The sequence below is a fragment of the Cyclopterus lumpus genome, chromosome 15 (assembly GCF_009769545.1).
Source record: "Cyclopterus lumpus isolate fCycLum1 chromosome 15, fCycLum1.pri, whole genome shotgun sequence".
Classification (NCBI taxonomy): Eukaryota; Metazoa; Chordata; class Actinopteri; order Perciformes; family Cyclopteridae; genus Cyclopterus; species Cyclopterus lumpus.
The window spans coordinates 6856638-6874799 of NC_046980.1; the positions used below are offsets into that span (position 1 = coordinate 6856638).

Below are 18162 nucleotides of genomic sequence, written 5' to 3' on the forward strand. Positions count from 1 at the left end.
AGCACTAATGGTGTCTGGCTTGAAGTTTGGCGGATAGAAAGGCAAAAGGATCAGAACATAGCACTTGCTTCTGCAGCACTCTGGTGATTCAGCCATGTGAATGTGATGACCTATGACCCTATCTACTGTCTAGCTCAGGTCAGCCATAGAAAGAGGATTGTGTCGGATGGCACCACAAAATACTACAGCAGCAAGTCACTGTGGCCAACGCTGTGTGCTGTCACCGATTTGGAAGGAATAACTTCCTTAGTGAAAATTGACCACATCCATCAAAGTCACATATTCAATCGAATTACTTAAGCAATTTTCTAAACAGTGTATTTATTGACTTGTTTTAACCGTTTTTCTCCCTTTAATATGCCGTTTGTGTTTCCCTGTGTTTTCTTCAAAGTTGCAGGTGATGTTTGCGACTTAAGACTTTTGCATGAGTCTATATCTTAAATTGAAGTTATTTGTGCGAAGGGGTTTATTTCCCACCAAACTGCACTATTCTAACAGGACACATTAATGTCTATCATTTGCCATATTTGGTAATCAACAAATATGGATTGTTACAGAGCTGTTCAGAAAGTCCGACCTGTATCCAACACTACTGTGAGTTTCACAATCTCAAAACTGTGCAGTGCTTCGAATACACTCAAAAATGCAAATGGGTGCATCTACTGTAGGTACATGTATTTGAGGAATTAGTGTGTGTTCATGCAAGTACTAGTGCGGTTTGTTTATTTGTTCCATGTTAGTGCACTGATGTGTGATTGCGTATGTGTGAGTCTGTCTGTGTCCCAGTGAATATAATGGTCCCTGGAGGCAGGCCAGCGTCCATCAGCAGACAGCAGGCATTAGTGCTCTGCCAGAGTATCGATGGACCACCGATGCTTGACAGCAGGCCCCTCCCTATGGTCAACGGACAGGATGGGTATATGTACGGCAGTGTGTGTGTGTGTGTGTGTAATATAAAAAGAGTGTTTTTGATACGTATATACACACACATAAGTAGAGAGAGAGATGTCTGTGTGTGTTTTAGAGACAGAGATGTCTGTGTATGACCCCTGACCCCAGGCTATGTGTCACAGCTCTGTGTGTGTCGATGTGTGTGCGTGTGGATGAGGGGCCGCCCGGCTGTCATCGATCTCACACACACCAGGCCAGCACTTAACACTTGGACTGTAGCGACTAATACACTCACACCCTCTATTACTGCCCCACTGGAGGCACAGCGTGTGTGTATGTGTGTGTGTGTGCATGGCCTACTGCCAAACTCATGCTGCTGCTGTTCAATGGCAGCACAATAGATTACACATATAACAGTGTAATGATATATCTCTATTAGACAGTCTCCTCTCCTCCCCTCTCTCCTCATCTCCATCCATGTTTTACTTTTCCGTGCACAGGATCATCGTTACTACTGGACTTTGTGTTCTTTTTTGTACTGTATTTACTTTAAATAAATACAGAAGAAAACTATTTATATTGTATGTATAAAAAACATGAACAAGTTAATAATTGCATGGTTTTTAATCTTTAACATTCATTTTTATCACAGATACAATGCTGTATGTTTAACTGTCCTTTTCTTCTCGATATACAATTAGATCTAAACTCTTCCAATCGGCCAGAGAATAAGTTGATGAGTAATTAAGTTTACCACTAATTTTGGAGAAATGTCCTCTTGACCATTCTGTCTATAGATAGAAGGAAAAATATAAACATAATCAATCTTTTTCTTTTGATGATTGATGACTTTCAGCTTCTCCAATATGAAGATGTGCGGCTATTTAAGGTTTTATTTTCTGACATTTTATTAACTAAATGATAAATCAAATCGACAAATTAGAAAGGAATCTATAAATAAAATAAATAAAACCTGTTTTTCTTAAATGTGTCAATTCAAATACAATATATAAATAATAACTAAATATACTGTATGAATTTGATGGATATTATACAAAATTTTACACCAGCATATTTAGATTTTACAATTGACTACAGTTACTTAACAGTAGAACAAGCAACTCTTGAAAGGTTTCAAGCAATATTACAAGAAACAAGTTTCTCCCTTCGCAGATGTGATTAAGTCGGGATGTCAGAGGCTTTGTTGATGGATAGTTAAGCCAAAAACACTGCATTGAATTATCATACATTACATACACAATATAGATTAAGCTGCCTTTCTGTCTTCGTACCTAATGTGGGTTTGTTATGGATGTGTATTTGGGAGTCTGGGCTCCAGCTCCTCTGTCTGGAACGGGTCCATGGGAACAGATTCATGGGTTTCACTATCAAACTCCTGAGTGTCACCGGGGTCAAGGGACCTCTCACTAAACAGCCTACTCAAGTGCACAGGGTTTACGCGCAGCACAAAGAGCTGACTCTCTGTGGTAATGTCGCCCGTCACTGTGCATGCATGGATGGAAACAGTCCACTAAGCATGCTGTCAAGACACACACAAAAACACACATGCGTACACCACATCCAGAACACCAGCAATGTGCAAGTAAAGTAATGCCTATGCTATTGGGTCTCAGGGGCAGCTCCCCACATGTCACACACACACACACACACACCATTCTTTCCAGTAATAGCTTGTCAAAGCAGCCAACTAACTGAAGCTAAATAATGCCTTATACACAATTGGGCATTATCCGCAAGGCTAGCTAGCCTCTCACCACAGCCGCCCAGGGGCTAATGTCCAAATGAGATGGTTCATTTCAGCTCTCTCTGTCTCTCGCTCGCTCTCTTCCACTTTCACTTCCACTTTCTGTGTTTATCTTCATGACCTTGTCCTGTTTCCCCCATGGAGGTAAAGGACAGGAGGCAGGAGTGGTAGAGAGGAGAGACAGGGTGAGGAGAGAGGAGATAAGGGTTGATGGCCATGGCTTCTGGGGTTTTCTGTGTGTGTGTTGGAGAGGGGCATTAAAGGATGGAGAGAGAGAGAGACGCATACAAGGAGAGACAGGAAGCTTTAGGCCATAGACCATAGACCAAGAAGCCTCTTAAGTGATCTGATTGCCTTGCTAGGGAGCTATAGTGACCATACTCATAATGGTTACTAATAATACATCTCCATTTAGACTGACCCTGCAAACACATGCATTCACCTGAACCCACATGCACATGAGCCCATACAAGCAAAGAGAAAGGCAAACACATACACTTACGCTAACAAAAGAGATCACTCTCTTGTCTCATAACTCCAAACAAAAACTAAACACAGAAGCACACAAAGAAAAGTCTAAAAAGAAATAGAGACGGACCATCCTGGCTCTGTCCATGTCCTTAGCAAGCAGAAGTGAATGCCACTTATTTTCAATTGATCAGCAAAGCACTGTGTGTGTGTGTGTGTGTGTGTGTGTGTGTGTGTGTGTGTGTGTGTGTGTGTGTGTGTGTGTGTGTGTAGGATGAGAATGGGCTTAAATGATGGTCATTGATCAGCTTTAGGCCTATGGCCCACTTAGGGCACGCCATGTGTTTGCACTCACACAGAGGTACCCACACATATACAAACACAAACACACGTACACAATCATCATAAGTGGATGGTGGACCGAGACTGAAAGAGAACTGCACAGACAGAAAGTAAAGAGGGAAAAACAAATGGATTCTGTTGAGGAGGAGGAAATAGAGAGTGGACGAAAGGAAAGGGAATGAAACATTTAGAAAGTGGATCCAACTGACTCCCAATCCATCTAAAACTGTTATTATTCGTTTTGTTTCTTCTATCTTATCTTTGTCATTTGAGTTTGTCATATTTGATTTTTTAAAACCTGTTTTCCGTAGAGGTTTTACATACAGATGGTGTATACAACATAAAGTGCATGTGTAAGGGGTTGGGCCTCCGTGAGTTTCAGTGCTCCTTGTCGTTGGTTCTCGAGAACTTTACTTGAGGTATTAAACACCAATCTTCCAAAAATATGCCCTTATTTTGTGTTTTTGATGTGCACTGTCTGATACTTTGGTCCAGAATCTTCCATGGATGTTTAAACTGGGATGGATCTGTGTTCTGTGAAGGCACACAGTGTCCTGTAATTCATTACATTGCCCCATTCAATTAGTAAGGGTTTTCCTTTATTTTGTCACATGTGAGTATCTTGTAAATGATGATACTAGTATGCCTAATAACCATGCTGAAAACGTCCCTTATATTTGTCCTATATTCCAATCCTATATTATTAAAACATGTGTGTATCTACAGTATGTGTCGGTGAGCTTATTAAAAGGCCTCTTTAAAAGTCAAAAGGTGTACAGGACACAGATGTCAAACTGGAAAGTAATGGTCTACCAGTATCATGGTATTAAAATTACAGTTTTCAAACAGGAACATTTGCTATTGAAAAAAAATGACATAAGTGAGTGTGTGTGTGTGTGTGTGTGTGTGTGTGTGTGTGTGTGTGTGTGTGTGGTGTGTGTGTGTGTGTGTGTGTGTGTGTGTGTGTGTGTGTGTGTGTAAATGAATTAATGGATTAAAGAAATCTTAGTCAAATATGATTTAACTTATTTCTTCACATCTCTGGTAAACAAAAGATATGAAGTGGTGCTTTTGTGCGAGTGTTAGTCGAATAATTTATTTGGTTCGAGCCCTATTAAAGCACCGGGTAATATTTGAAATGATCCTAGTTATTTTACATTTAATATTTAATTTAACATGCTATCGTGCCGCTACCATGTCAACTAACATGCTTCAGTTATACAACATGTTCTGTTCTCAATCCTTTCTGGATCATTGTAACTGATAATAATAATAATAATAATAATAATAATAATAATAATACAGTATACTTTGATATTTTCAGAGATAGTTACCGAAACGGGAAAATCTTATTGTTGCAACCCTACAAGTAAGCGTCAAAACCCAAACAGGCATCTGTGGACACAGACACACATGTACAAGCCAGTAGTGGAGTCATACAAGGACTTAGAGCACCCCAACTGGGGACGGCACCAGCAAAAAGAGACAGAGGGAAGCACAAGTTGTGCATTCACATAAATGCTCTGGCCATACAGTAGCTCATACTTATTATAAAAGGCGTACTATTCAAGTATTCTTTCTCTTTCTATTTGTTTTCCTCTCGCTCTCTGTACTTAGACACTTCACACCCCTTATGTATGTTATGTAGCTTATAGTGTTTGTGTAGTGTAGTTATAGCTGAGCAAATGTTTTCCCACACACAGTCCAAACAAAAGCCAGGTGACACTCACATTCGCACACATATCCACATCCACAAACACACAAACACACACACACACCATGAAAGAGGTGCAATTAGAGCATCCCACTCCAATTAACCAGCTCTCTAAACAAATCCACATTAGGCCCTCCATTGTGCCTGCGCTCGAAAACAGCCACTTGGGAAAGCAGCATAAAAGCTCCAACTGTATTTCTCCTCCAGGACACGTGCGCGTGTGCGTCAGTATGTGTTGTGTGTGTGTGCAGACTGGAAGTGGTTACACACTGGCACAGAATCTGGGCTGTTATGATTATGGTGGAGATGGGAATATTGTGCAATCACTGGTGGGTGGAGAGAGTGAGAGAGAGGCAGTGAGGGTGGGAAGAAGCACAGCGGAGAGGAAAGCAATGAAACCGGGAGGGGCAGATGTTACCAGCGGCACAGGAAGAGAAACTGTCATCGTAAGAGACAACTGTGCTGCAGAGTGAGACATCTTTTAACAATCTTCCAAAATGTATTGTTTACTTCAAAGAAAGTTTCCCCTCGTTTCTTACCAGTAGGTGAACTCCTGAGGCAGCGCTTCTTTCAACATTGATTACCTTCACATAGATACATCAATCCAAACATTATGCTTTCTTCTTCTTCTTTTTTAAGACAGCTAAGATAAGAGTTTGTAACTAGAGTCTACAAATCACAAAAGGGTGAACAGAAAGATGTAGGTTACTGAAAAAGATGCCACACTTACCCCTCCCTCTATAGTTCCAGTCACACACACACACACACACACACACACACACTTGATGAAAGGCCCAGTGGGGCAGCACAGAGAGTTTGGAGGGGACCCGTCTAGCAACCTGGTTGCACACCAATCTTCCTGTAATCCTTTCGGGTCCCTACTGAGACACACCCACACACACTTACATGTTAAGTACACGCACACATATCACACACAGGTCTGCTGTATAAGCCTTAAAAAAATATATGTTTTGTGCTCAGAACCTAGTGGTATATCAGGCCTGTACCCCTGTATCTTCAGAGATAAGGGGTACAAGAGTTCAAGAGAGTAAAACACAACGTTGTAAAAGGTGTCATTGCTCCTTCTTTTCTACCTCCTCCCCTTCATAAACTTTTTGTTTTTAAAGCAGTGTTTTATTTAACTAGATTTGTATCAGCGTCTACTGGCATTGTGGTGCTCTGGGGTAGGCAAAGCACCATAAAGGTCAAATGTACTCAACTTGTATATGCTGTTTGTATCATTTGTTCTGTGCTTTTACTTAAATCTAGTTTCTCATCTCCTCACCTCCTCACCTCCTCGCACAAATGTGCACATAAATGAAATAAATGAATGCTGAAACAATTAGTTAATAAAAAAAACAATTCATTGATTAGTCTCAACAAAATATCTGGTTGCAGTTTCCAAGGATATTTTTAGGTCCAGAACCTCAATTCCGTGAGGCGAAGAAGTTTTGATGATTACATTGACTTCTATTGACGTTTAATTTAAAAAAAAATTCAGCCCCCAGAACCTGGGGTATAAACATATTTTCATTAAATCAGAGAACCTAGAATCATGTAAGAGGACAATCATTTTGATCCAGAAATCCAAGATGGCTACCATCCAGTGGAGTGAAAAGTAACTGTTGAACGGGAAAGTCAAATGTTTTTCAGTGAAAATTGTTCATTTAAAGTTTGCCTTTTAAACTATATTTGATCATTTATTCTGGGTGACCTGTAGATCATTACGTTACCTTTCAAATTATGTATAATACGCTACATTTTGCCTTCTCCACAGGCTACATAAACAACGAATGCTTCATTGACAGAAGAATTCAAGTTTGTAGACTGCAGAAGATTTAGAGACAAAAATAAAATAAAAATGTGCTCAACTGTTTTTGCAACTTCGGCAGCAATATATTTACTTAAAATCGATTGCTTTGTGGTAAAGCATGTGGGCACCGGCAGGGACTTGATGCTCATGGTGCTTTCAGGTGTACCTCGTAAACGCTGACAAACTCAACCTCCTGCCATCTGCTGTAAAGGATCTTCTTTTTGTTGTTGTTTGTTCCCAATTGACTGGTGAACATTATTTAAATGTGACCATATGGATAAGATATCCATTATTACAAGAAAAGAGAGAGGGGGGGGAGGGGAGGGGGGGGGGGGGGGGGGGGGGGGGGGGGGGGGGGGGGGGGGGGGGGGGGGGGGGGGAGGGGGCGAGAGAGAGAGAGAGAGAGAGTTTCAGCCTCAGCTGGCAAACACAAAGGATCTTCATCAAAAATGGCCTGCTGTGGACAGAATAAGAGAGTTAAAGAGGTGTGTGCAAAAGTGGGTGAATGTGAAATAGGCCTAAAACTCATCAAAAGCCATATAACCTCACAATTAAGGGAAGATGTAAATGTTCAATTTGTAGTGTTTTATAACATTTACACCACAAAGATATACTGTATTTGATCATTGTCTTTAACTCTTTCTAACTTCCTGGGCTGATATCAAGTTATTTTTCCTATTATCTGCTGAAATGAAGTAAGATCAATCTGCACAATATATGGCAGTTTGCCGTTATAACAGCTTCAGTCCCTTCCGCCTGGAGCCCCAGAGAGATGCTACAGCTAGTTAGCGATTAGGGAAGTCTCTCAGGGGGGCACTTGAAAATCAGTTAACTTTCCCCTCAAAGGCCCACGCTAGCTCCCATTAGCATTCAGCACACCCATTAGCAGCAACACCTACTTTAGCATTAGCGCAGCCAACTGCCCCTGTGGGGCTATTTAGGGAGTCTCCAGACAGAAAGAGACATGACATGAACAAGTACTGGAGCAGTTTGTGCATTAAAGCTGTACAGTGAGTCACTAAGCAAGTTAATGGCTCCTTCGTTAAATAAAAAACACATTAGCAGTTTCAGGACAAGTTGACAGGCTGTTCGGGCTTTTTGAAACTAAGGATCAATGTATTGATCATGTTTGATAAATATCCACGTTTTGCAACAACTAAATATATGTTGCATGCCCATCTCACGCTGTAAATTAAAACAGAAGATAAAGTTAAAGCTACTACCTCCGGTACTAGCTTAGGAGTTGGTATATCAAGAACTAAACCTATAACAATGTTTCTGAGCTCTTAAAATGTTTCTTAGGATCCATAAAAGGTTTTGGTGATCAACAAAAATATTTACGTTTCTATTCTTTCAATGGTGGAAAACAGAGACATGACACCTTTTGTGGGAGGAAACTGTTATTGTGCTTTTTTTGTTGTAAATGTGGCAAGACTATGATCTGAAAAAAAAACAGCAGAAATATGCTTTACATCAGATGAAAAAAGGTGAAAGCAATGCAAAGCAAGGTATTCTGAAACACACACGCACAAACACAAACTGAGTGTTTTGGATGGGAGCCAAAGCCTATTCCCATATGACCGTGTAGCCATTTATGAGAGCCGTTTACCTCCCCGACCAACACACTAATCACACTAATCATCTATTTGTTTTAAAACATCATCAGGGACACACATTGCACACACATAAACAAGCACACGCACACTGCACTGTGTGCACTTGTGCCTTTGGAAGTACACACGGTGCACTTGATGGGAACAAGAGGGAGGAGAGCCAAATTAACTACCGCGCACTAATCACTTAGCTCTCTAATGCAAGCTTGCTTCGCACATTTGTGTGAGTGTGTGTACATTTATGGTGCACACAAATATTCAGATATACACAATGACAGTAAGTGTGACAGCTAGATCTTGCTATATCTTCTGGGTACATGCTTCAATATAGTTTAATATTTAGTAGTATAGTTCTAATTCCACAGCTTTCTTAAAATGTGTGAATGTAGATTTCTTAGTTAATACTTGAAGTTCTCTCCTGTAGTCTACTATTGTGCAGTCCAAGGGGGTATTCATCATTGTGACTGCAGGTGATGCTTTAAAGGATTCTTTACTGGCTGCCCGGGCGTCCGCAATCAAAAATAAATAGCCTCTCAGTAGCTACAATCAGAGAAAAGAATATCTTTGAGAGTTTTAGCTTTGAATTAATCATTATGTTTGTGTACTGACCGGAATGTTTAACTCAAAGTATAGTGATATAAAAAAAAGAAAGATTCCTAGCTATGATTACCACAAAAGTTGGCATAGCAACTTATTAAACATGTACTTGTGCTACAAAAGTATTACCAGCACGGCGGGAGCACTTCTTTGTCCAACCTCCTTAGCTTTTATTGCATCTTGTACTTACTTAAAATACCAACAAAAAAAACTTTCGCATGAATGAAAGCTTAAAAGATAACATGATGAGGTAGAGTATATTGTATTTAATGTGATTAAACTTAATGGCATGATGTTTCAACTGTTGATCACAACTCAATGATATACTCTCTTTTTCTTTGTGTGTGTCTGTGTGTGTTACATGGTTGAAGGGGCCAGTGTAGGCTGAGCTTAGGCACCATAGGGGACATTGCCAGGAGGGGCACATAGGGGTTGGGTGACTTAAATGGAGAAAAATCCAATAATTGTATCCGTCCAGAGGGAGGGTGAGCTTTTAGGGGGAGGGGGAGGAGGAGGAGGAGGGGGGGCACCCTGTTATTACTCTTTCTTTTTTCTTTCTCTCTTTCATTCCATCCCCTAATTCTAGGGTGAGGGGGTAACCCAAGAAAGGAAGGGAACGAAGTGGAGAGACACAAGGGTTACGGGCTGAGCTTGCTGTTAAAGTATGTCCTTGTAATTAGCTGCAAGAGCACTAGGCAGGGAAGCACCCTTTAACGCTCTACTCATTTCCTGAACTTAATCCCCACCGCTTACTGGTAATAGTGCAAACGTGCACACGCATCTGGACACACGCACACACACAATCATTCAGTCATGCACAAATTCACATAATCAACTGCTGGCTATAATAGGAGAGGACTCCCTGAGCAAAGTTACACCAAGCAGCTCACCTTCAATCCCTATTATGCTAAAAGTCACAATGGTTTAATGGAGGGAATTTCAGTGTGCACATGCATGTCTGTGCATGCACGTAAACATTTACATGCACATTAGCTTCAACTTGTGTTCAGATATAGCGCGGTGGCTGTTTACTTCTCGAGTGTCAAGATGCTTCCAACACCCAACAGTACTTCAGGCAAGTCCCTGTTTCTTGTTCCCTCCAGTGAACGGATGGAGGAGACAAGACCACAGAAGCGAAAATCAATTACTTTCAATTAAGTCAACCGGCAACTCTTTCAATGTGCCCTCAAGCCACACAAGTCTTGCTAGCACTACCTTCAACCCCCACTGCTGCACCACAAAGTGACACACAGACAGAGACACACACACACACACACACACACACACTTTAAAAGCTAGATCCACTCACTGTGCGACTGTCTTCGTGTTTAGTGGTTATATTATTTTAGAAACATTAACTGTGGCAATGACTAAACATTTTCTTAAACAACAGTTATGAAGCATGTCAGTGCGTCACTTTTATCCAACTCTGAAGGACATACACAAATAGCAAACAACATATAAAAATAGCATCTACTTGTGCTCGGTACGGTTTATTTGTGTTGCACGATGCGAAAAAAATGTCTAAAGTCCAGTTGGGGTCATTCATTCATTGTCGTAGAATGTATTTACATATTTATAAAAAGTCTCTGATACCACTGACATTACAAGGTACTTAGATCAAATGTCTTGGAAAGTTAAAAATAAGCCCAGACTCTATTCACAATATACATATGTTTTTCTTTCTAATAGCGACAATGCCTTTTGGAAAATAAATTCCTTTTACCTGTATTTCAAGAAATAATACAAATTACCTTCTTCTCTCTTCTTTAACAAAGGATCCTGGACTGACTCATAATCAAATCTTATGGTCAAACAAAAGTAAACTGAGGTGTGCTTTATTGGTTAGCGTCACAATGTACAATGATAACACACAAAAATAAAAAGATTGCAGGCAAAGGAGCGATTAACAACCGCTCTGATGAATAGGAGAGAATCACAGAATGTGCATGGACCAATTGTATTAGATTGTGAGGAGGTTTGTGTGGCATTCTTGTTTCACATTGATTTTTGTTCCATTAGTTTAAATCAGAATTGTAAGAGACACCTGAGCTCAGTCCAGAGCACACCAGTAGAGAACAATTTCTATAGAGAGCACGGTATAAACGGCGCAGAGGGGGACCACAAACCTTGTCATTGACACAACAGTCTGAGAGAGCGTGTGTCTGTGAATGTGTGTGTATGCCAGCTCCCAGTCTAGCTCTATTGTCTAACAAGGTCTAATTAGCACTATGGCACAATGAATTAGCATAATTATGCAAACAGGGCTCCGCTAAAGGCTTGGCACAAGGGGAGGCTACGGGGGGCACCTATTACAACACACACACACACACACACATGCTAATATGTGCATGCACACACACACAGTCACTAAGAATGCTGAGACACCAGTACAACCAATTAAACATGCATATATGATTGTGTGACAGAACCACTGGATACAAAAAAACCACACACACACACACACAGACAGACACACACACACGCCTGTCCAAAGCTGCAACAGGAAGTGACAAGAACACAAGGCTGTTGTGAACATTGATGACTTGCTTCTTTGGTAGGATACGTTAACTATGGTGACATTTATCCTCTCTGTCACCAACGGTCCCATAACACAGCTAACATCAGAGAGACACACAGAAATGACCAGCTAACCTAACCAGCCCCCCCTCCCCTCCCCACTGCTCTCTCTTATAACACTCAAGTATTTAGGGCTTATAGTATTTACCAGTGGGGGTGATAGGTGAAGACTGTGGGAGATAATAGGGATGACTGAGAGGCTGAAAGGCTCGTAGCCAGTAGACAATGACAGCTGAATTGAAGAAGGCTCTATTAGGCTTCATTAGGATGCTTGGCTCTTGATTACCCACACAAAGATGCACACACTAATGCAGGAACAGGGAAAGCAATGCTCTAAATTAGTCTGAAGTCTTACCTTCTTCTATGAACAAGGACAGCTCTGGTTTGCCTGTTGGTGTGTGTGTTTGTCACTGTGACATTTGCCTGCAACATGAACCAAACTAGTAACCCCACAACCCAACAAGCCTCATTACCAATAGCTCTGCAATGTCAACAAGCTCTTCCTAAACCCTCTCAAACACATGACACACCTCCTCTGATGCATTCTTAGTCACCTAACCCCAAGGGCCTGTATTGTGTCCTTAAATCCTGATCCCTAGCAAGAAACAAGCACCCCTAAAACCCAAAGCAACGGCCGTACAAAGCTCTCTTAAAATTACAAGCCCCCGCTGTCAGCTAGACAACCAGGAAGGTCGGAAGTTCAGAGTTTAAATTGGTCAAAGTGATCAAGACCAGTCTGAAATAAGCCCAATTATTCATTGACATATAACGAGTTACAAATGTAACTGCCGTTCCACGACTTTTTAATGACCACAAGGGGGGGTGCTTTGTGTGAATATAGATAGTATTTATATAACCAAAAGTCACCTGTCAGATGGATGTACCCTCTATAAGACACCCGGGTACCCCAGGTATAGGTCTTCGCGGGTCCAAAGTGTACCCAATCCAAAACACACACGTAGAAAACATGCCTCAACCTGATATGTATACGTTTCTGTTTGTTTTAAAGACAGAGTGGATCAGAAGGGATAGGAGCAGTAAAACCTGATGCAAATAAACCGGAGGATGATGAGACCAGAAAAGCTATCAACCTAAAATGCTCGAACCCCTTTCAGATCCACTTGGGGAATTAGACTTATCCATACACAGATCTGAGACCCAAGTCGGCAGTAAAACAAAACCCGACCCGATCACACTGCGTATAATCTGAACCTGCTCGTCAGAAAGGTAATTAAAGAAAAAAGTTATTTGTACAAGAGCATGCCCTGTGTTACAGAACATACTGGTAGGTAATGGGCTGTAAATTATACACACATTCTCCATTAAACCATACATATGGTTTAATTTGGGTTTGAATCTTTTTTCTAAAAATAAATAAAATGCTTATTAGATTTAGGTAGAGGTGCCCTATAGCCCACACATTCAAAACTCTATGTTGTCTAAGTCCCCTCAGGGATATGATGTCATAAGATACACTCCATTTCCTAAAACACCTTCATTGAGACTCCTTGTCAGCTCCTCTGGTCTTGAAATAAAACCATTGACTCCAGCTTATCGTCACCTTAAGAAACAACATATTGTTCACATCCGTGCACAGTGGTGGGACAAACACAATGGCCGGGTGAGAGGGTCATGCTGGGAGGAGGTAGCAATTCTAAGCTGAGTCTACACATTTTGGAGGCAGTGGACTAATCCGGCCAGGCTTTTTAGCCTGCTATTCAGGAGGACAAGGACCCCTAGGATTTTGGCTTGTCCACACCTCAGGGGTGGGGGATTATCAAGATAGCAGGAAAGGTGGAGAGGATGTGATGGTGGGCAAAGACGTGAATATGTGTTCATTAGCAAGACTGTGTGGAAGTGCATGGCTGTAAATCTTTGTGAGGAGCAGATATAAGCAGGTGTGTGTGCGTTTGTGTATTTAGAGGGGTTTCTATCTGACTTCCATCCCCAAAAATATACCCCAGAGCTCTGACAGGGTCACCTCTAGGCCTTTCAGAGCCTCCTCTCAACCAATCCTAATTGATCTCACGCATTACTAGTCCCAAACATGGGATGGAGAACAGGAGGGAGATGGCTGGCTCATTGTTTGAGGAACGAGGTCCCGTTGCTAGTGGCTCTCCACTCCTGACACACACACATATCCACACACGCACACACTCCACCTCTGGCATGCCCACCCACCATCTCCCCCCTTTCTCCTCTCCCCACCTTTATGCTCTCATCTCCGGCTGTGCTAATCCACCGGCCAAGTCAGGAACTCAGTTACCCATCTGGCCAAGCACGACTCCAGCTGGGAGGAGAGAGGGATGGAAGAAAGAAAGAGGAGAAAGGGTAAGAGGGGTAGATTGAGAAAGCGGGATGAGGGGGTATACTGCAAGCAGTCAGGAAATGTCTGGTGTGAGGGAAGAGAAATGAGGGAGGAGATCTTTATATTAGCTTCTACTTTATAGAAACAAAAGAAAGAGAATGAAGAAAAAACAGAGAATGAGGAATCTGCAAATCAGAAACAGCACAGTGAGAGTGCCACAAGGCAAAAACATTATGACCTCTTCAGTTTTTTCTGTACAAAGTAAAAAGTATTGATCCCATTGTTTCGTCGTAGAGAAAAGGGATTATCCATTCTAGCAGGTTGGAATGAGAGCAGCCACAGAGCTCTGTCGTGACTTATATGGTCTGATCCCAGTGTTCAATGGAGTAGCCCCTCGCCATAACCTTCACCTCTGACCCTGACTCCAGCCATCTGGCTGGTTAACGCTAGCCTAGGACTTTTAGCATAACCCATCACATGCCTGTGAAGGCGGACCTAGACATAAATAGGTTTAACATAACTACAAAGGGGCCACATCTAAAATCAGATTTGTATCATTGTATTAACACGTTTTGTTTCTAATGATCCATGTCATTGTTGCAATGTTTTATACTGTCTAATGATTTATTTTTATTTTTTTTAAATAAAGTTGTATTGTAAACAGGTTACAAATTAACCAACATTGGTAATGCAAGAAATACAAGTGCAATTAACGTAAGTACTTATAACAGAGAATAAGTGTCTTTAATCTCATAAAGAATCCTACTTGGCTGGATTGGATTGTTCCATAAAGTACCGACAGTGTGGGTGTAGCTGGCATGACTGGTTTCACTAATGCAAACAGGAGTCATGCATTTCTGGTTGAAATACTGTACCTCCATAATACGATTTATTTATTTAAGAAAAACATTTATCTCAGATGTATTAAATCTAAAAAGACATACGGAATAACTGAACATTACAGAGGGAAACTAAATTCAGCTCAACCAGAAGTAAGTAAACTTAGTCAAGCTAAATGCCTCACAAAAACATGACAGAATGAAGAAGAAATCAAGGCTCTTGTGTTTCAGGTGATGGTATTCTACTCCACATCGTAGAGCATGTGCAAACCCCTGTTTGTGTTGTGCTCTTTCCTTTCTCCTAAACTACTCATCACTGTCGACTGAAGCAATAAGAAGACTGGAGCTCGATTTCCCTCTAAAAGGACATTTGAAGGTAGTTGGGAGGAATGAGTACATGATAAACTGTCGAAGGAGCCACACAAGAGACATAGAGATGGAATCAAACATCCTGCATCAAACCCTCAATCAAACACTAACAGCATGAGGCAAACCCAAAGTTGTAGAGTGTGTGTGTGCGTGTGTGTGTGTGCGCGCGCGTGCGTGCGCGTGTGCGTGTCTGTCTCAGAATGGGATCAAATCCAGGGAGAAGTGCAAGTAAAGCAAACTCGGTGGACATAATCACATAAACATATTACAAACACAATGCCTTCAAGTAGTAAGATAACATTATGTACTTACAGACATTACCGGTGTTGTCAAAACTTTTGAGCACTTCATTAACTCTGACAGGGCCCAGGTTATCCCTAAAAAGACCCACAAAATAGAGCATGACACAGCGGTTTGGGAGAATACTAAATTGTACTTGTACATTTTTCTTACAGATAGTAAAACAAGACAAAGAATCTTAACATTGTTTCAAAGGAAATATACCAAAAAGTGAGTCTAAAACGTTGACAATACTGAGTTGTTTTGCTTAATTGAATTGTACAACATGTGTTACATTTGATATTAGATTAGATTAAAAACAAACAAAAGATTATAGATGTGTTTAGGTGATGTTATCACCATCTGCTCTTTTACCCTTAATGATAAAAGCAGAATGACACTGTATGAACATAACACAATTTATTTATTTATTTAAGCAAAATATTAATGGGTGACTGTGGGTCAGTGGTTAGCAGCTGTCTTTCAATCAGGGGGTTGGTGGTTCAATCCCCGCCCTAGTCGATGTGTCCTTAAGCAAGACACTTAACCCTGAATTGTTCCCTGTAGCTGTGTCTACGGTGTATTAATGTAACATGATTGTAAGTCGCTTTGGATAAAAGCGTCAGCTAAATGACATGTAATGTAATTAATCTCAGATGTATTAGATCTAAAAAGACATACGGAATAACTGAACATTACAGAGGGAAACTAAATTCAACTCAACCAGAAGTAAACTCAGTCAAGCTAACTTTTACCCAACTAGTCTGATCATGAAACAGCTCCTTGTGTGGTGTCATCCGTCGCCATGCTTTATCTGTGCCTGCATGAAACTACAGCCTTATGATGTGTGTCCATTCACGTGTGTGTACCTGAGCAAGGCACTGTATTCGGGAAAGTAGACACTTCTGTACTCCACCCACTGGTCATCTGAGTTATCACTGGAGTCTTGTGTCAGAAGCCTTTTCCTGCTGAAAAGGTCAAACGTTGCGAACCTGCGAACAGACACCTGTTTGACCTCGGGATTGTCCGCCTGCTTCTGACGCAACACCTGTGAGAGTCGGGAGTGGAAAGAAAGGGGACTTAATGGATTTCAATTTCCACAAAAGAGCTGGTAAATATTCTCATAAGCTGTTAAGTCTAATTAATCACGTGTTCCTGATTTGACAGTGTGGGGTTTTGTTTCAACATACAAGAGGTCCTTTGGGAAGACCGTGACAAGCAATGGAGAAGAAAGACATATTGTATACATTTTACATTTCTCATTCGTCCAGTTCAATAACAAAGTCATGTTTACCTGAGATGAACTGAATGAAAGGCTATTTTAAACATAACGTACAGTATTATTACACAGACATTACAGTATATATTGTAGTTCTTTTTACAGCATCTATTTATATATGTATCTATGTATCTATGTATGTATGATGTATGTATGTAGGTATGTATTCTGGTAAAGTCCCCACATAAAGGTCATTACTGCGCCAAGAGGAAGAAATGCAGAATGCAAGATGGCCCCATTGGAGGGAGCTTTTCCTGTCACCCAATGTCTGTGTAATGCCCATCTATGGGGAAAAGCACAAGCCCTACTTTTACAGCTCCTGCTCTTGCTTGTCCAAGGTTATTGTACATGTAATGCTAATCAGAATATGTGGCCAGAGGAGAGAGAGATTCTTAAGACAAAATACTGTAAAGCTGGAATGTATTGTTATAAAATGACTGATTAATACAAATTACAGTAGGTAAGGATTAAAGTTAAACTACATGCCAAAGCAGATCAGCTCACTAGTGAACCAAGATTGCTTAACAAACAAACTGCTGTTCTATGTAACAGACTGACACTGTTATATTATAGGCAATGTCACTGCCCCTATTTTTCCCATTTTAGGTTTAGAATAAATACTATATGCTACTAACATACCGCATTGTACAATTGTATTTCAAGTTTACGTTGAAGCCCAAATTCGGGAGGTAACATGACAGGGAGAAAGCCTGCTACAATACCCTCTTTATAACACAATAATGAGGGACAAATATTCTGACGGAAATAGAAAAACGAGAAATGCTCAACAACGCATTGCATGTTGAACATTAAACCACCTGAGGTGTGTGTTTTCCTCTTGTGAGGATAACAATACCTGTCTCAGTAGAGTCCACCTGGCCCTCGCAACATCAGGAGTACCACAGGTTTCAACCAGGGCGCTGTGGGAATTAGCTGCGCAGGTGTCTTGATTAATATTTTTCCTCAAAGGCGAAGCCGGCTCGGTGGTTTCTGCAGTACCGTTTGAGTCCCTCTCCATTTTATCTTCGAAGGTGTGGGTGGGAATAAACCTGGAAACAAATGTGCCGGATGTAGGGTTGTCACAGTTATCGGTAGAAATGTGGTTGTACAAAAATAACGTTGTTTTCCCCCCTCCAAAAACAACTCGGAAGGCAGAAATGTTCGCAGATACGCTTGACTGTAATCACCTGTTACACCCACAATGGAAACATGCTACTTCCGTACACTTTTTGGCGTTCGAGACATTGCAATGGATTGTCGAAACATCGATGCCCGATCGCCCGTTCAAAAGCGGCGGTTGCGCGT

General features: G+C 41.1%; 1 protein-coding gene across 6 annotated transcripts in view; it reads right to left on the reverse strand.

Annotated features, from left to right (window-relative positions):
• camkmt (calmodulin-lysine N-methyltransferase) overlaps positions 1–18162 on the reverse strand; it is a 70160-nt gene that overhangs the window by 51511 nt on the left and 487 nt on the right. For 3 of the 6 annotated variants that reach the window (XR_004611128.1, XM_034551737.1, XM_034551735.1), the window contains exons 1-3: positions 17714–18038; positions 16448–16626; positions 15612–15676 (exon numbers count right to left, since the gene is read on the reverse strand). Coding sequence is in view for 3 of the 6 variants with exons in the window: in XM_034551737.1 (XP_034407628.1) it covers positions 15612–15676; positions 16448–16626; positions 17714–17875 (406 nt within the window). In the remaining 3 variants the exon portion in view is untranslated. The other 3 variants (XR_004611130.1, XM_034551736.1, XR_004611129.1) reach the window with 3 other exon arrangements.